The 20,985-nt window shown below is 34.5% G+C and overlaps 1 protein-coding gene across 2 annotated transcripts in view; it reads left to right on the forward strand.

Moving 5' to 3' along the window:
- LOC148106697 (disintegrin and metalloproteinase domain-containing protein 2-like) overlaps positions 1-20,985 on the forward strand; it is a 123,141-nt gene that overhangs the window by 39,406 nt on the left and 62,750 nt on the right. For both annotated transcript variants that reach the window (XM_087860574.1, XM_087860575.1), the window contains exons 11-14: positions 6,968-7,104; positions 14,043-14,223; positions 19,887-19,985; positions 20,100-20,295. In XM_087860574.1, the coding sequence (XP_087716700.1) occupies positions 6,968-7,104; positions 14,043-14,223; positions 19,887-19,985; positions 20,100-20,295 (613 nt within the window). The remainder of the gene's footprint in view (positions 1-6,967; positions 7,105-14,042; positions 14,224-19,886; positions 19,986-20,099; positions 20,296-20,985) is intronic.

The raw sequence follows: 20,985 nt of genomic DNA on the forward strand, positions 1-20,985 counted from the left end.
AGAGATATACTACTAGGACTAAGTGAAGGTGAATATAAAAAGACAAAAATATATTCAAGTTAAATAAGAAGCAAGTAAATATGAGAAAATAAGATTTATAGTAAAATATATTATAGATAACAAGTAGGCATCAATTTCATGGTAGCTTTCCATGTAGATATTTTGCATATATTTGGTTTGATTTATTCCTAGGTTTTTAACCCCTGTTGACAATATTGGTGAATATTATATTTTAAATATAATGTGTGTTTCTGTTATGTTGAAAAACAATTAAACATTATACACTGATTTGTATATTTCTATATTTACTTGTAGTGGTTTTAGATTTAAATTTTTCCGTGTCCAATTTTGTCATGTGTGAATAAGAACAATTTCATTATTTTTTCCTTTCTAATACATATATCTTTTAAGTTTTTTTCTCCTATCGAATTGGCTAGAATCTCAAGCATAATATTCAATTAAAATAGTTGAACAATGTTTAATTGAATCGATAATAGACATTCTTGTATCATTCTTGATTTCAGGGAAAAAACTCTCAATATTTCACTATTAGGTATTATGTTTGCTCTAGATTATTACAGATACTTTGTAACATTATAAAGAGGCTCAGTTTTATTTCTAATTTTCTAAGCTTTTTAAAATGTATTTTATTTTTTAATCCCACCTTTGTTTCTTATAAAAACTTTGTTGAAATATCTTTATCACAAAATTAAATTGTCCTTTGCTATATTATAGAGATAATAATGCAGTCCTAACCAAAATCTCAGTTGTCTTTTTTCCTTTTTTTGGTAAATACTGACAAACTGATACAAAATTTTTATATACAAATATTAAAAAGAAAATAGATAAAGCAAGTTTGGAAACTGAGGAAAAGTGGAAGATAAAAACTTCTGAAAAACTATAGTAATTAAGATACTGCAGTGCAAATAAACTGATCAATGGAACAATATAGGGAATCTAAAAATAGACCCAGACATATATAATCAAATGATTTTTGACAAGTTGTCAAGGCAATTCCAGTTATACAATAAACAAAAATGAATAATGAAACTAGAATCACATATTCATAAGAAACTTTAACTCAAAAGCATTGTTGAGCCTAAAATAACTGATGCTAACACTTTAGGAGTGAGGGAGTAGAGGAAGAGCAGTTACGGAAATTAGTACCTAATGAGCATTGTAGAAAATAGAGCTAAAACCAGTGAGCTAACTATCCAATCTAAATTATGTGAAAAGATGGAAATAGAATAACATGTAAGACATATAGAAGGCAGGAAATAACGAAGATAAAAGCAGAAATCAATGTAAGACAGACTAGGTAGAATAGAAATATTCCAAAAGAGTATTAGGTCTCAAAAAACCTGCAGATTTCGATAACACTAAGATAATAGATGAGTTATAATAAATTTGCAAACATGGACAAATAGTACATTGTTAATAGGAATCCATCATTTACTAAAACTTACACAAGAAGAACTAGAGATGCAGAATTACCAAATTATTAAAGGAATTAATTATTTTAAAAATCTCATAAGGAAAATAAAACAATGCTTTTAGGTACTTTCCACAATTTTGAGGGAACTGATTATTTCAATCTCATACATCTATAGAGAATAGAAAAAGAGAAAATAGAAATTCGGAAATTTTACCATATAATTTGGAAAAATTACCATAATAATATTAATACCAAAAGAGGATGTTACACAAAATGAAATTAGAGGCTAATTTATCCACAAACATAGAGGAGAAGTAGAACCATAAATTGAAAATACTAACCAAATGAACGTAGCAGTTTATAAGATAATAGACCATGACCAAGATGATTTTATCCAAAGAATGTAGGATCATTTAACCTTAGAAAATCTACCAAATTTAACTGAAAGTAAAGTAGTATTTCAGTTAATGGCCTTTGCTAATAAGAACAGACGTTAGGATAATATAATTAAAATTGATGGGATGGGGAGCAGACTATGTTAGCTAGGGTGATCAAAGAAAAATCTTGAGAAAATAAGAGGAAGCATGAAGGATGAGACAAAAAGTTATGGTAAGGTGTAACAAGACAGAGCCCACAAGAAAGGTCATTAAATTCAGAGGCTTTCAGATGGAAATGAACATCATGAACAAGATGGCTGAAAAATATTAAGTCATCAAGAGTTTAATTATATAGGGCCTTATAGATCTTGGCAAACAGTTTTGAATTTTATTCTCTTGCAATGAAAAGGCACTGGAAGTTTTTAAGCCAGTGCAAAATATTTTTCTAGTAGCCTTATGAAAAAGTAATTATTCAGTGCTAAGGATCCAAAACAAGGAGACAAGACAGGAGACGACTGCTGATGAACGGTTTAAACTGGTGTTTTACTCTTGGATGCATGAGTAGATTTTGTCCAGTATATATTATGAAAATAGAACATAAAGGGCTTATTGACTTATTGAATACAGCCTGTAGGATGGAAAAATAAATGGTCATGCTTCAGATTTGTCTTGAAAAACTAGGCAGAGTTACAGGGGCCAGGAGGCATAAGGGAAGTAGACGGGTAGAAGAGGAGTTTAATTTGGAATCTGAACTTGAAAGGTTAGAGTGATGCTTGTGATGATTAATTTGTATGTTGACTTGGAGAGTTTTTGATGAGATTAATATATAAATTGGTGAAATTTGGGTAAAACACATTGCCCTCCATAATGTGGTTGGGCCTCATCCAATCAGTTGAAGGCTTGAACAGAACAAAAGGATCATCCTCTCCAAGCAGGAGAGAATTCTTCAGCAGACTGCCTTCAGATTTCATCTGCACCATCACCTTCCTTGGGTGTTCAGCCTGCTGGCCTTCAAACTGGAACAATATCATTGGTTCTGCTGGGTCTCTAGGCTGTTGGCCCACTCTGCAGATTTTATACTTGCCAGCTTCCATAATCATGTGAGCCAATTCCTTATAATGTATCTCTTTCTCTCTACCTCTCTTTCTCTATGCTATTGGTTCTGTTTCTCTGGAGAGCCCAGATTAATAAAAAGGCTAATACTTAAATATAAAAAATATATACTTAAAAATTAAAAGATAGATGCATGATAGAGATGATGATGATAGATACATGGAGATCGATAGATGATAGATAGATAGATGATAGATAGATAGATAGATAGATAGATAGATAGATAGATAGATAGAATATAGCTTTGTGGTACTGATTTCCTGAATTCACAGCTCTCTATCTCCCTGGTACATTTCACTTATTTGTGGCTGCTTTTTTTAGTCTTTTGTCCAGAGTCTTCTCATTTCTGTGATTGTATCACCTCTGGAGGCCAAGCAGTGGAGAACAGAATATGACAAAACGGAACTGCTTTATTTGGTCCCAAAATGGTGAACCTAAAGCTCACGCAAGGAAAGGAAAGTGCTCCTCTTTCAGAATTTTGATTCTGTAATTTCCCTCTTTTGGCTGCTTTGGTGCTGCTACACAGTCCTTGAAGAATCATCTGATGGATGGAGCATGAAAGAACAGGAGGAAAAGGAGAAAAGATATAAACAGGACATACTCATTTTCTGTGAGATTTAAGAGCTTCCTTTTCTACTCTTCAATTCAGAACTACGGAACTTCTCCTGGTTCTCCATATGCACTACAGTGCTCATGTCCAAATTCAGACTACATGGCTTTTGGGCGGGGAGAGACCAATTCAGCTTGTCAAATCAAATAGTTGTCTCTCTATTCTGTCGAGCTATCATAGTTGAGTTCAGTGGGAGAGATAGACTGGCATTTGTTTGCTCCATCTTTCTGGAACTGGAATCTATACGTTGAAATTTAAACAGAAAATGTATACAATGTAAATACTAAACAAAAGCAATTTGTCTTGGGCATATTAATAGCAAATAAAATAGATGTTTTAATTAGGTTGTGCTGCCACAACCAAATAACATAGAGTGGGTAGATTAAACAACACAAATTTATTTTCTTATAATTCCAGAGGCTGGAAGTCTGAGATGAGGGTGCCAACATGATTAGGTTCTGGTGAAAGCTCTCTCTTTCTTGCTGGCAGGCATCTACCTTTTCTTGTGTCCTCACATAGTGGGGAGAAGTGGAGCAAGAGAGAGAAAGAGAACAAGAGATCTTTTCTTAAGGGCACAGTTTTATCAGATGATGCCCATATTTAACCTTAATTACTTCCTAAATACCCTATCTCCTAATACAGTCACATTGGTCACAGTGGGGGCTAGGGCTACAGCATAGCATTTTGCAGGGGACACAATTCAATCCATAGCAGTAGACTTTCAGGAAAGATATGTTATTAGAAATAAAGAGGAATATTAAATGATAATCAAAGGAATTGAAAAGAAGGACAGCAATCATAATGTTGTGTGCACCAAATTACATTGCTTCAAAACATATAAAGCAAATGTGAAAGAATAAAAGAAAACAAGATGTCCATAATAATATTTGAGAATGAGGAGATATCTAATGCAGCAATGCCCTGTTTTCCATTTTGTTGAAACATATTTAAAGGCCTTATACCAAAGAGCAGCAGAATATTATTTTATTTTTAAAGGCATTAAAGTATATTTAATATAAAAATTTATGCATATTTAATGTATGCACTTTGATGGGTTTATCATATGCATAAATCCATAATACCATCACATCAAACAAAGAAATAAACATATCCATCACCTATAAAAGATTTCTTCTGTTCCCTTGCTTCTTTTTTTAATTTACCGAAGAAAATAAAGTAGTGATAAATAAAGTAGTATCAATATAAAATGATAGAAATCTTACAGAGAATATTTTCTGACCACTGTGGATTAAAATTAGAACTAAATAATAGAAAGATCACTTAAAATTTCTGAAGGTTTGCAAATAAAACATAAGAAATTAGAACTCATTTTTAACTAAAAAACACTAAAAATACAGCATGCCAAACTCCTGGGATGTCAAAAAAACCAGAACTGAGAACATTGTAGCTTTAATTATACAAATTAAAATAAAGATAACTTAAATGCTGATGATCTAAGTCCAATTTCAAAAAACATGTAGTTACAAGTTAAACTGAAAGACTAGAAAAGAGAAAGTAATAAAAAATATTGACTATCAGTGAAAAATATGAAATATGCATATCATGGAGAAAATCATCAAATCCAAAAGTAATTTGTTTAAAAAGATAACTAAAACTGATAAATCCCAAGCAAAACTAGTATCCTACATTAAAACGAGCAAATAAATTATCAAAACCTCATTGAGAAAAAAGGTACATGATCACCATGGATCCTACACATATTAAAAATAAAACAAGGCATATTCTCAACTAATGTATGGCAATAAATTTGGATAAAGTTAACAAATTTCATGAATAATAAAATCTATCAAATGCATAGGAAAGAAAACCTGAATAAACATTGGCCTATTGAGTAACTGAATCTTAAATAAGACTTGAAAATGAACAAACACACAAAAACACGAGGTTCAGAGGGCCTCCTTGAGGAGGTCTCCAAAAGTTTTAGTACCAATGTAAAACAAATTCTTCTACAGAATATAAAAGGAGGGGCTGTTCCTTCGCTTGTGTTATGAACTGAGGTTTCTGCCAACTATATGTTAGCACAGAGAATTCTGCAGTCTATCAGAATCTCATCTCACTGAGCTATAACAGATAACAGGGAACGGGACAGATAAAGAATAAGAAACGATTGTAAAGATACATTGATTGAATAACTGCTAGACCTTTTCTACATTATCCTACAAAAAAGAAAATTTATAAATAAGTTCAGTAATAATATAATATACTATTATTTATTATATTATTATTTATAATATTCAATTATTTAAATTCTGAAAATTTAATAGAATCCTCAGAATCCTTCAGTTCCTTTTCCACTCTTCCTCCCTCTCCCTTTCTTTCTCTGAGAATGGGTGGTACATTAAACTGTGGTAATTTGATAAAGGGACCATTTGTCAGTGGGTATGCAATATTGAGGAACTTTGCGATACTTTAGGGCTAGTAATAAAAGAATTGTCACCCAGACTTGAAGGAAAGGACAGTGCTATTTTACTAGGGTCACAGACAGAAGGTAGAGGGCTCCACTCAAGGATTCAGATAGTTATAGGCACCTTGGCAGTGATGGTAATAAATGCCCTTGTCTTTTCTTAGCCTGTTCTTCTCTTTAGACCAAATCAAGGTAAAAGCAGAGGGTAAAGGAACCCTTTAATGTAATCTATTGGTGTCACCTTTTGGGCTAGAGAGCAGGATGGAAAATGCCGCAGGGTTGATTGAGAGAGGCAAACAGAAGACACCAAGATGTATTCCTAGAAACCAGTATTGAAGTATAGTCAATGAAATGCTATTAAATCTATATGAAGGGATAGTGTGATTTTTGGATTTTTCTTAAACTGTGTATGTTTTAGTATGGTTAAAATGTGCTATTATAATAGGTATCATATATTCGCAAAAAGAAAAATTATAAAGATATTTTAGTTTTGAAAACAAAGTTTAAACAATTGTGGTAAATCAGCATTTTTAATCTCAGTCATTATTTAGCTTAATTCAATGGGTTAATTTATGATTTTTTTAAATGTATGGGAGATTCACATAAAATATTATCCCCAAATAATTAAATTATAGATGAACATAACCTGTTAATAATTTGACACTGTATGTGTAGTGTGTCTTAAGATTTTCTTTTGTGAATACAAATGTGACTATAACAATTGCTATATATAATTAACAAGTTATGGGGCAATATTTTTCCTGCCCTGATGACACCAAGTGAGCCATGCATTTACATTTTGGTAAAATTTCAGATCTCATTTTTTATATCTTTCTTATATTGATAATGATACCTGTAAGATGGTAGACCAATATGGATGACATACCTGTGGTTAACATATTAGAAGCCTCTATCAATTTTATTGACTATTTTAAATAATTGTGTTATTTTTCAGGTAAATGAATTACCTTCTAAAATGTGTGAACATGTGTGTTCTTTCTTTCCAGCACCCCAGAACCATAAGTCTGGAATCGCTTGCAGTTATTATAGCTCAATTACTGAGCCTTAGTATGGGAATAGCTTATGATGATATTAACAAATGCCAGTGCTCAGGAACTGTCTGCATAATGAACCCAGAAGCAATGTAAGATGCTTTACTTTTATATGCTTTATATACATAGTTTATATAAAAATAAGTCTGGTGTATTTAGTTTTAAAAAGTCTAGGCTGCTAAAATAATTAATAATGGTCAAATATAGGCTGTGTCCAACAATGCCCAATGCTGCATGTCTACCTCACTGTCACTTGTAATCTGATACCACACTTGCTTTTTCCTAAGTGATCTAATTCTACACTTATCACTAAGTCACTTGCCAGATTTTATGACCCAATGCATGATTTGATGGGCTAAATACAGGCTTGTGATCACTATACAAGAATGAGTTATTAGTTTGGCGTTGTCAGCGTGAATCTCTTTCATTTTGCCTCCCAACCTGAAGTCTCGGCGTCTCCTGATTTCGGAGGTGCTGTTATTCAGCTTCTTCTGTTACTAGAGACGGCCTTTTTGCAGGATCCTGCCATGCCTCAAAGACCTAGTGAATTTGATGCTATCATCATTATTCTTTGAGTACAACGGCGAGATTTCATAGAATTAGGACCAAATAGGGGATTTATGGAAACCATCATCCAGTGACTAGAGCCAGCCTCTTGTCTTTCTGAAGGACATTTCTCACAGCCATTTTCTGCTCCTCATATGTCTTAGACAATTAAGCCCCATTGCCTACAGCAACAAAGCTGATAACATCACATTCTCTCCATTCCTTCACTTCTGCTTCTGCAATCATTTCTTAAGAATACTTGCACTCAAATGTTTATCTCAGGCTCTGATTTGGCAGAGACTCATATGAAAATAGTTATCTCAGAAGAGGCTATAGAACAGCATTATCAACAATAGCCAAATTATGGAAAGAACCCAAACGTCCATCAACTGATGAATGGTTGGAGAAGAAGATGTGTGTGTATGTGTGTGTGTGTGTGTGTGTGTGTGTGTGTGTGTTATTTTTATTACTCAGTCATCAAAAAGAATGAAATCTTGCCATTTGCAATGACATGGATGGAGCTAGGGTGTATTATGCTAAAAGAAATAATGAATTTGGAAGCTTTCTTTCATTTTCTATTTTTCTGCAATTGTTTGAGAAGAATATTAACTCTCACTTTTAAACTACAGGTGTCTTTAGTTCTGAAATGAGACTCTTGTAAGCAGCATATAGATACGTCTTTTTAAAAATACACTCTGTCACTTTATGTCTTTTGATTAGACCATTTAGTTTGTTACATTCAAAGTAATTATTGATAGGTATGTATTTATTGCTATTTTGTTAGTTGTTTTCTCATTGTTTTGTAGTTTTTCTCTGACCTTTCTTCTCTTTCTCTTGGCCATGTTTTTCTGGTTTTATTTAGTGATGAATCCAAGTAAAGAAAATCTACCACAGTTTTTGGGTTTTTTTTTTTTTTTTGGTTACTATTCATTTTATACAGAACATCTTCTCCATATAGTAGTCTATATTAAGCTGATAGTCACTTTTGAACTCATTCTTACTCCTCTCCCTTCCATGCTTAGGTTTTTGGTATCATATTTTACATCTTTTTATTTTTTGCTTCTCTTGGCTGATTTTTACAGGTATAACTCGTATTATGGACTTTTGTTCTTCCTATTTTCTTACTCTTACTTACGGTTTTTATTTTCCACTCACAGAGTCTCCCTTACCATTTCATGTAGGGCTGGTTTAGTGGTCATTAATTCTTTTAACTTTTGTTTGGGAAACACTTTATCTCTCCTTCTATTCTGAATGATAGTCTTGCTGGATAGAATATTCTTGGCTGCTGATTTTTCCCTTTCAGCACGTTGAATATACTGTGCCATTCTCTTCTGGCCTGCAAAGTTTCTGCTGAAAAATAAGCTGATAGACTTATGAAGTGTCCTTTGTATATAACTGTCTTCTTTTCTCTTGTAACCTTTACAATTATTTATCACCCCCCCCCTTTTTTTACACCATATTAATTAGCATGTGTCTTGGTGTGGACCTTTTTTGGTTGAATTTGTTGGGAGAACTCTTTGCTTTCTGAATCTAGATCTCTGTTTCTCTGAGAAGTTTGGTGAAGATTTGTGAAGTTTTCAGCTATTACTTCTTCAAATACATTTTTCTGCCCCCCCCTTCTCTCTCTTCTCCTTCTGGGATCCTTATAGTATAAATGTTATTATGCTTGATGGAGTCACTGAGTTTTCTGAGTCTATTCTTACTATTTGTTTGTCTCTCACCTATTCAGCTTGCTTGCTTTCCATTATTCTATCCCCCAGGTCACTGATACATTCCTCTACTTCCCATAGTCTACTATTTATTCCATCTATTGTATTTTTAACTTCATTTATTAAGTTCTTCATCTCTGATAAATTATTTTATATCTGTTTGTCAAGGCTCTCACTGATATCTTCCACTTTTTTCTGAAGTCCAGTGAGTATCCTTGTATGATCATTATTTTATTTTTGTGTTTTTTATCAAAAGGTATATTTTATTTATTTTTTATAATTTTTTTATTATATTATGTTAGTCACCATACAGTACATCCCTAGTTTTTGATGTAAAGTTCCATGATTCATTACTTGGGTATAACACCCAGTGCACCATGCAATACATGCCCTCCCTATCATTATTTTAAATTCTCTGTCAGACATATCACTTATTTCTGTTTCACTTACATCTCCTGCTATGATTTTGTCATGTCTTTCATTCAGGACATATCTCTCCATCTCCTCATTTTGTCTATCTCTCTGTGTCTATTTCTGTGTGTTAGGAAAGTCAGTTACATCTTCTGCTCTTGAAAGCAGCGGCTTTATGAAGAAGAGGTCCTGTAGTGCCCTGCAGTGCAGTGTCCCCTGTTCACCAGAACCTGGCATTTCAAGGGAGTCTCCTATGTGTGTTGCTTGCTGTTGTGTATGAGTTGCTTTTTCCTTCAGTCCGGATGTTTGCACTGGCTCTCTGCCTGTTGTGGGCTGTGCTTGCTCTCCATGGTGTTAGTGAGACTCAGGCAGACTGGCTCTGAGGGGGTGTGACTACAAGAGAGCTCAAGGGTGGGGCAGTGGTATTAGCAAAATTTGCACTGAGCTACTAGTCATAGGCCAGATCCCTCAAGGTGTGGCGGCCACCCAGCATGGCATGTGTTTGTGTGGCTTCTATTCTTGAGGCAGCTGGATGGGGCATATGTGGAGTTAACAAAACTTGCACTGAGCCCAGGGCTGAAGCCAGCAGTCTTGGACTATGTGGTTCCTCAGGAGAACTCATGGACAGGGAATACTGCTAGCAAGTTAGGTAGCAAGTATGAGTGCAGTGCCATCTCTCACAGGTGCTTCTGTGTTTATGCTAGATTGCAAGAGAGGAAAATGGCACCTGCCAGCTCCTCTGTTGCTGGAGAAGTTCTCCATCACACTCTGAAATTAGTATAAACTGATCTTCCTCTCATTGCCTCACTGGTGTGCAAACTGTCACTTCTATATTGTCTGTCTGAGAGCTGCTATATCTTTGAGGGTGAGGACCCATCTATTACTCACCCTTTTGGCTCTCACCCAGTGTTGAGTCAGCCGACTTTTGAAGTTCCAGGCTCCAACTTCTGCTGGTTATACCAACTCATGGAATTCAGCCTCTCTGGTTTTCAAGGCTGATGTTATGGGGATTCATTATCCCCTACCCCTGATGTGGGCCCCCTGGTGCTTTCCCTTCTCAGAGCCTGAAGCTCCCCTTTTGCTGTGGGCAGCTCCTAACTACCATTTCTGCCCTTGCTAACCTCTCTGATGTTGCTACTTCTCTACATTTAGTCATGGAGTTTATTCTGCCAGTCTTTGGATCACTCTCTGGTTTATTAATGGGATGATAGTGATGTCTAGAGGTAAGATTAGGGTCCTCCTACTCTGCCATCTTCACCAGACTAAATTCCATTTATTTTTCTTTAAAAGTCACTGGAATCTCTAGTGATATTACCTCTTTTATCTCTGATATAATTTGAGCTTTCATTTTTTTTCTTAATCATTCAACTTGGGTTTTATCAAATTAATTGATTTTTTTAAAGATTGTATTTCAATTTATTGACTCTCATCACTTGTGCATAGTTTTCTTAATCTTATGCATAGTTTTGGGTAAACTAGTTTTCTCCCCTAGATTTTTTTTAAAGATTTTATTTATTTATTCGACAGAGATAGAGACAGCCAGTGAGAGAGGGAACACAAGCAGGGGGAGTGGGAGAGGAAGAAGCAGGCTCACAGAGGAGGAGCCTGACGTGGGGCTCAATCTCATAACACTGGGATCACGCCCTGAGCCGAAGGCAGATGCTTAACCGCTGTGCCACCCAGGCGCCCCTCTCCCCTAGATTTTTTTTTTTATTTGACAGAGACAGCCAGCGAGAGAGGGGAGTGGGAGAGGAAGAAGCAGGCTCCTAGCAGAGGAGCCTGATGTGGGGCTCGATCCCAGAATGCTGGGATCACGCCCTGAGCTGAAGGCAGACGCTTAACGACTGCGCCACCCAGGCGCCCCTCCCCTAGATTTTTAACATGAAAATGCAAACACTTAATTTTAAACCTTCTTTCTTTTTGTGTAAGTCCTTTAAAGCTATACATTTCCCTCTAACTGCAGCTTCAATTGCATACCATACATTTTGACATTTTGTATTTCTTTTTTATTTGGTTAAAATATTTCTTTTTCTTTGTGATTCTTTTTTTGTTTAGTGGGCTGGTTTGGAAGTATGTCAACTGATTTTCAAATATTTGTGGATCATCTAGATTTTTTGTTATTAATTTCTGATTTAGTAATTATCATTTTAGATGTACATATTTTGAAATTCGTTGTGACTTATTTAATAATAGCAATTGTTTTTATCTTTTTGTTTCCCATTTTTGCTTGATTATCTCCATGCTGTACAAACTTCACAGAAAGAGTATATGTTGAAGTGTTGTTATTTCTTTTTCAGTTAGTAATTGAAATGCTCTAGTAACTTCTCCAGAGTTATATTTGAATACAGGTTTTATTCATTTTATTTCTAATGAATGTTGCTTCTTCTAAAAAAGTGCAGATATTGAACACATGTTTTGCTTATGGATTAAGCAAAAGATGATCTATTCTAGTATTCTCTACCTTCACTGTAATGAGAACACTGCATCCTGCTGTCAATGCTTTGCAATTATGTGGTGAGTGGTGAGAAAAATGAGTGTTTGAAATGTGATTAAAACAGCAATATCCTGATTGAGATCTATATTTATTGGGATGGACTTTGTATTTAGATTTGAATGCAAGTTACAGAAATTCCAAAGTAATAATGGCTTAAATCAAAGAGAAGTTTATCTTATTTTGGGAAATTAGCATTCTATTAATTGCATGGCATTTCACTGTATAATTTCACATTAATTTCTACACAGTGACTTTCTTATCCAGGATTATCTCATAGCTCATGATGGAAGCTTTAACTATAACAATCACCCAAAATTATAGTCACCAATAGAATGAAAGCATGGCTGTCAACATTATTTTCTAGAATTTAAACATATGGTTTTGTTTTAGGCCAATTATCTGAACTTTATATATGTATACTTTAACTTCACAAAAGGCTAAGAAATGTAAGGATTGTGCAAGGAAGTCCTGTATGCAACTGAAAATCAGAAGCTCTATTATCAAGGAAAAATGAGAGATTGGAGAATGGGAATGTCCAACAAATGTTTGCAAAGATTCAAGCTACAAATAAATTCTTTAGTTGGATGTAATTATGATTAATATTTTCTTTCAATGACAACATTAATTTTACTACTAGAAGTATATCCCCTATAAACCAGTTACACATAATAAATATATTTTTCATTGCCTAGTCTTAAGTAATATCATGTTGTATCACTTTTTCTTCTTTTGGTTTTTGGTATTTAGACAGAAATGATCTGAATTATTTGCAATGTAACAATAAATCCATTATTTTGTGGTAATTATAACTGAACAGTATGTTCAACCAGGATGTGACCTCAAAAAAAAATTGGTAATTCATTAAAAATCCCTAATTTGTTCATGATCCTCATGTAAATAACATTTCCTTGTCCTAACCCAAAGGACAATGATTTGAGCCTGTAGCCTTAAAATCCAATAACTTCACATTAGCTCTATCTGTCATCAAATTATAAACCTTTATGAATATAATCTTTTCACATGTTAATACTATGCAGAATATTAAAATTCATAATGTAACAGCAACCAAAGCATGACTATTTACAACAGATGGGTTCCATCATAGAATTTATTTAAAAAAAAATCATTGAGATCTGTACTCTGTGCTAGAGAACAAAGGGATTGGAATGTCTTTTCTCCTGGAGCTGAAAAACTAGTAGGAGAAGATAATGAGCAAATAATATTTCAGTTATTAATAAATATTTTAAAGAAAAATAAATGTCACTAAAAGAATAAAGAGTAGTAATTTAAAATAAATAATAAATAAATAATAAAAAGTAGTAAATTTAAAAGAGTAGTATTTTAGATGTGTGCTTAGAAATGTTATCTCTGTTTGAATAAAGACTGGATACTAGACTCGAGTTTAAGCAATATATTTAAGTTAGAGAAACAACTATCTGAGCTATCAAGTATAGGTGTTATTCAAAATGCAGTACTGAGTAAGATTATTTATGAATAAGTATAGATAAAAGAAGTGAAAAGCCCAAGCTCTTTGTTAATACAGGCTATTGTAATATTTAGGAGTCATGAAAAGAAAAAGAAGCAACAAATGAAACAGATGGCATACTTTGTGAAGTAGGAACTATAAGAGAAAATAATGTCATGAGTGAGTGTAACATAAGAAACAATAAAATTTTATTATTTAATTCTAACTAAAATATTTAATGTAAGTTCTTGCACAATTGACTTCTTTTGTACAGAAAATGAGTTTGACACTAACAAAATTGAGCATTTTAATTCTTGTGGAATGCTATTAAATAGGTTTATTCCAAGTCTAGGCAATTTATGAAGAAATACCTACATAAAAATGTGAAGTTCGATGTATGTTTAGTCATTCCAGTGGTGTGAAGGTCTTCAGTAACTGCAGCATGGAGGATTTTGCACATTTTATTTCAAAGCCAAAGTCCCAATGTCTTCAAAATCAGCCACACTTAGATGCATCATACAAAGCTGCGGTTTGTGGTAATGGACAAGTGGAACAAGGAGAACAATGTGACTGTGGAAATGAAGAGGTTAGTACTAATTTGGAAGACTATATAGCAGAATTACATGAAAAATTATAAACAAATTTTTATAGTATTATGCTGCCATTTTCCCTAATACATCAAACTCACCTTTATATTGAAATAAACTGATAAGTGCACACATATATCAGTATATGGATTCAGTGGTTTGTAGATTATCCATACAGGTGATTTTCAAGGTCATTAGTTCTCTAACGGAGTTGACCTAAGTTTTACTTTCCCTCTTGAGTGTGTTCTTCCTGAGCACAAGCATACCTCCGAGACACTGTGGGTTTGGTTCCAGGCCATCACAATAAAGTGAATATCACAATAAATTTTGGTTTCCTGGTGCATATAAAAGTTATATGTTTACCTATAGTCAATTAAGTGTGAAATAGAATTATGTCTAAAAGACAAGGTTCATATCTTAATTAAAAATACTTTTTTTTTTTTTTTGCTAAATACCTTTGCTGATACTTTTTGTTCCCTAAAAAAGTGCTCATCAGGGAAATTCAAATCAAAACCACATTGAGATACCACCTTACACCAGTTAGAATGGTAAAAATTGACAAGGCAGGAAACAACAAATGTTCGAGAGGATGTGGAGAAAGGAGAACCCTCTTACACTATTGGTGGGAATGCAAGTTGGTACAGCCATTTTGGAAAACAGTGTGGAGGTCCCTCAAAAAGTTAAAAATAGAGCTACCCTATGACCCAGTAATTACACTACTGGGTATTTACCCCAAAGATACAGAAGTAGTGAAGAGAAGGGCCATATGCACCCCAATGTTCATAGCAGCATTGTCCACAACAGCTAAACTGTGGAAGGAGCCAAGATGCCCTTCAACAGATGACTGGATAAAGAAGATGTGGTCCATAATACAATGGAGTATTACTCAGCCATCAGAAAGAACGATTACCCAACATTTGCAGCAACATGGATGGGACTGGAGGAGACTATGCTAAGTGAAATAAGTCAGGCAGAGAAAGACAATTATCATATGGTTTCACTCATTTATGGAACATAAGAAATAGCAGGGAGATCGGTAGGAGAAGGAAGAGAAGAATGAAGGGGGGGTAAAGAGAAGGGGGAATGAAGCCTGAGAGACTATGGACTCTGGGAAACAAACTGAGGGCTTCAGAGGGGAGGGGGATGGGGGAATGGGATAGACCGGTGATGGGTATTAAGGAGGGCACGTATTGCATGGAACACTGGGTGTTATACACAAACAATGAATCATAGAACACTACATCAAAAACTAATGATGTACTGTGTGGTGACTAACATAACATAATAAAAAATTAAAAAGAATAAAAAATAAAAAAGTGCCAATCATCATCTGAGCTTTCAGCAAGTCACAACCTTGCCTCAATGCTGATGGCTGCTGACTGATCAGGCTGGCGGTTGTTGAAGGTTGGGGTGGCTGTGGGAGTTTCTTTCTTTCTTTCTTTCTTTCTTTCTTTCTTTCTTTCTTTCTTTCTTTCTTTCTTTCTTCTTTTTTTCTTTCTTAAGATTTGATTTATTTGACAGAAAAACAGCAAGAAGGAACACAAGCAAGGGGATGGGAGAGGGAGAAGCAGGCTTCCCACCAAAGCAGGGAGCCCAACATGGGGCTCTATCCCAGGACCCTGGGATCATGACCTGAGCGGAAGGCAGACACTTAACAGCTGAGCCACCCAGGTGCCCTATGAGGCAGTTTCTAAAATAAGACAACAATGAAATTTCTTGCATTGATGGACTCTTTCATGAACAGTTTCTCTGTAAGCATGCAATGGTATTTGATGATGTTTTACTCACAGTAGAAATTTTTTCAGATTGGAGTCAATCCTCTCAAGATCTGCTGCTGTTTAATCAACTAAATTTATGTAATATTTTAAATCTTGTCATTTCAACAATCTTCACAGCGTCTTCAGCGGGAGTAGATTCCGTCTCAAGAAACCACTTTTCTTTCCTTATCCATCAGAAGCAAATCCTTGTCAAAATTTTATCATGAGATTTCAGTGATTCAGTCACAGTTTTAGGCTTCACTTCCAATTCTAGTTTTCTTGCTATTTCCACCGCACCTATAGTTACTTCCTCCACTGAGTCTTGACCCCCTCAAAGTCATTCATGAGGGTTGGAATCAACTTGTTCCAAACTTCTGTTAATGCTTTCTGAATGCTTTTCATGGTACCTACTGTGGTCCTCTCCACAAAGTTTTCAACTTGTTTTGCTCAGGTCTGTTAGAGAAATCACTTATGTATTGCAATTATAACGTTATGAAATGTAAGTTAAAGTTACTCCTTGATCAATGGACTGCAGAGTGGATGTTGTGTTAGCAATCATAAAAACAACATTAATCTCATTGTACATCTCCAACAGAACTCTTGGGTAACCAGGTGCATTGTCAATGAGCAGTAATATTTTGAAAGGATTCTTTTATTCTGAACAGTGAGTGTGTCTCAACAGTGGCCTTAAAATATTCACTACACTTTGTTGTAAACAGATGTGCTGTCATCTGGACTTTACATTTATAGGGTACAGACAGAGTAGATTTAGCAAATTTTTAAGGGCCCTAGAAGTTTTGAAATGGTAAATTAGTATTAACTTCAGCTAAAAGTCACCAGCTCCATTAACCACTGACAAGAAAGTCGGCCTGTACTTTGAAGCTTTGAAACCAGGCATTACCTTCTCCATCCTACCTATGAAATCCTAGGTGACATCTTTTAATGGAAGACTGTTTTATCCACATTGAAGACCTGTTGTTTAGTGTAGCCGCCTTCATTAATTATTTTAGTCAATCTTCTAGATAGCTTGTTACAGCTTCTACATCAACACTTGCTACTTAACTTTGCACTCTTATGTGATGGGTATGGCTTCTTAAACCTCATGAACCAATCTCTGCCAGCTTCAGGGTCTTCTGCAGCCTCCTCCCCTCTCTCAGCCTTCATAGAATTGAAAAGAATTAGGGCTTTGTTCTGGATGAGGCTTTGGCTTAAGGGAATGTTATGGTTGGTTTGATCTTCTATCCAGACCACTAAAACTTTCTCCACATTAACAATAAGGCCATTTTGCTTCCTTATCAGTCAGGTATCGCTGGAGCAGTACTTTAAATTTCCTTCAAGAATGTTTCCTTTGCATCAAAACTTAGCTAACTTTTTGGTGTAAGAGTCCTGGCTTTTGGCCTATCTTAGCTTTCAACATGCTTTCCTCACTAAGCTTAATAATTTCCAGCTTTTGACTTAAGTGAGAAACATGAGACTCTTCCTTTAACTTGAACACTTAGCATTGTAGGGTTATTAATTGGCCTTATTTCAATGTTGTTGTGTATCAGGGAATAGGGAGGCCTGAGAAGAGGGGGAGAGAGGAGCAGCTGCTTATCAGTGGAACAGTCAGAACATACACAATTAAGTTTATTGTCTTATATGGGCATGGTTCATGACACTCCCCAAAATTGCAATAGTAAAATAAAAAATCACTGAAAACAGATCACCATAACAAATATAATAATAATAATGAAAAAGTTTGAAATACTTCAAGAATTACCAAATGTGACACAGAGACTGTTGGAAAAATGACGTTGATAGATTTGCTCAATGTAGGGTTGCCACCTTCAATTCGTATGTAATATCTGCAAAGTGCAATGAGGTGAAGCGCAATAAAATAAGGTATGGCCATATTTTTTCCAAACCTAAGATCTGCTGGCGTTCAGGAAAATAGATATATAAAGTTTTCACAAATTTACAAGAAAATGAGGCATACTTGTGGCTTTGAAAATTTTAATACAGGTCAATATTTAAGTAAAAAGTGTTTGGACCATATATAATCAATAAAAGCATGTTTTCTAACCCACAAAAGCCTTAGATAAAGCTGCTGGATTGGTGGGAGGTGGAAGAGTTGAGATAAAAGGAATGCAGTAAGGGAGAGAGATCGTGAGACTCATAATGGGCTTATGGATGTGAGAAAATCAAGACACAAAAGGAGTTCAGTGTTCCCTACAGCAGTAGCTAAAGTCACACATGGGTATCATCCCCAGTACGAAAGTGAGCTTTTAGATACCTAGTTGAATGATGTGTTTTTAAGAAATTATTCCCAGTATCCACTTGTCTTTTCTTGTTTGGGTCTGAATAGAAACTCTGAAAATTTCTAGTAAAACTTCACAGTTGTGTATCTTAGCTCTATTAACTATCATATAATTGAGCCAGTCCCTGTGATATTACTTCATTCTCTGGAATCCCATATAGATAACAATGACAATGACATTGATTAGGCAGAATAGTTCTGGAAAATACTGCAAATTTAGTTTACCCTAGTAAGTATGGTGCTATAACTCATATTAAGATTAATGAAATGCATGATTTATTTTTGTGTAACTTATTGAGATTTTTGTCCAATTAACCCTGTTCCAAATCCTGGGGGAATTTAAAAAGTAAGTGTGTGTGTGTGTGTGTGTGTGTGTGTGTGTGTGTAAGCATTGTTCTCTAGCCTTCTCTTATCTAAGCATAATAATCAAAAATTTTAAAAAATCACTGGTCATGGATAAATCATAGCATTAATTAAGGCATAATAAGATATAGGTAGGTGATATAAAGGTGATAATTTCAATCATGTTTAGAAATATAATTTTCTAGTTCTTTGTCTTTAGAGGATTAAAAGTAAAGTATGGACTCTGGGAAAAAACTGAGGGCTTCAGAGGGGAGGGGGATAGGGGAATGGGATAGGCTGGTGATGGGTATTAAGGAGGGCATGTATTGCATGGTGCACTGGGTGTTATACACAAGTAATGAATCATGGAACTTTACCTCAAAAACTAGGGATGTACTGTATGGTGACTAACATAATATAATAAAAAATATTATTATTATAAAAAAAAAGAAAACATAATGTTTAAAATTCCCCAAATTTGACAAAGGACATAAAGCTACACATAGAAGAAGCTAATTTTATCTTATAAAATATATAATATATCTTACATATTTTACCTTATAAATAAGATAGAAACAGAGAGGAGGCAAACCATAAGAGGCTCTTAACTAGAGGAAACAAACTGAGGGGTGCTGGAGGGGAGGTGGGGGGTGGATGTCATAATCGGGTAATGGGCATTAAGGAGGGCACTTGATGTAAATGAGCACTGTGTTTTATATGCAACTGATGAATCACTAAATTCTACCCCTGAAACTAATAATACACTATATGTTAACTAAATTGAATTTAAATAAGACATTTTATAAAAGAAAAAAATAAAAAATAAAAGTAAAGTAAACTTTGGACATCCCATAAAAGTTACAAATTTATTAAAACACAACAGATTCATAAGAGTTGATTAAGAACTGGTCATTGTAATGAAATTGATAAATCATAGCTTCTGTTTATTTTATGTCTTGTATTTAACTATGTCTTTGTCTACAAGCACCAGAGAGCTTGATGTCTTGCCTTTGGTGGACTCCAGGGTTTCAGAAACCCCTACAACCAACAGTGTCAAATCTACTCTAGGGATATACAGTATAGCAGAGTGTAGTAACTAATAAATATCTGCTACATAAATGAATAAGTGGCTTCATTTTTTTATGTTCACCAACATGTGATTTAAGCATCTATCTGAAAATTATATAATATACAGTTATCATTAAAATATCTGTCTAATGCAAGTATAAGTTGGGAGATACTTCAGAACATTTGATTTGCCTTTCAGGATTGTGAGGCTAAGTCAAACTCATGCTGTAATCCTGAAACATGTATGCTAAAACCTGGCTCAATTTGTGATACTGGTGAATGCTGTACAGATTGTCAGGTAAAGAGCCTTTTTAAATTTTTTATATTACCTTCATTTACAAATTCATCATCTTCATAATACTTATATGTTCACATTCTGCTTTATTCAATGTTATTTACTTCACCCTATCAGTATGCGGCAAAAGGAGACATGTGTAGGCCTCCCACTGATGAATGTGATCTCCCTGAATATTGCAATGGATCATCTGCAACATGTCAAGATAACTTTTTTGTTCAGAATGGGCATCCATGTGGAGAGAATCAGTGGCTCTGTGTGAATGGAAGTTGTAGAAGTGGGATAAAACAATGTACAGCTATATTTGGTGAAGGTATTTATTATAATTTGATATCCCATGTATGCATTTTTCTGGAAACCAAAAAAATAGATATTGATACATAATTGTGATTTTAAAAAAATAATGTGATTTTTAGTATAAATACTTTAAAGGATTACAGAAAAAAGTAAGGAATACTGTAAAAAAATCAGACAATTTGTCTGGAATTAAAGTTACGCATTATTTCCACAAAATAAGAAAGAGAAACATTCAAAGTCTATGGGATCTTCATTTGAGAAGGAAGAAAGCAGACTGAGCATAAGTTACACTTCCCTCTTTCACTCCATATGCACAGTTTTCTTAGTAAATATAAATACATATGGCTATGGACATTAAATGTCATATGTAAGTTGGCATATGAGTACAATTTAAATCACACATGCAGATACACACAGCCAGATACACACATTCACACCAGGGAACTACAAGGATAGTTTATGAAAATCCGAAAAAGGGGTCATGAAGATCCACTAACTATGAAATCATTAAAAGATGATGTGCACCAAGGTTGAAAACAAAAAGGAAAACCATGTACAAAATACACACAGAATCATTTGCTGAAGAAGATGGAGACAGCAGCAAGAGCAGCAGCATGGCATGTCTATATCAGAAGAAGCAAGAGCAATTGACAGAGGAAATATTCAGGATACTCATATAAATAGCCGGGTAGGTCAACATTTTCTC

Source organism: Ursus americanus, unplaced genomic scaffold (assembly GCF_024610735.1).
Source record: "Ursus americanus isolate L20-20 unplaced genomic scaffold, mUrsAme1.1.p SCAF_132, whole genome shotgun sequence".
Classification (NCBI taxonomy): domain Eukaryota; kingdom Metazoa; phylum Chordata; class Mammalia; order Carnivora; family Ursidae; genus Ursus; species Ursus americanus.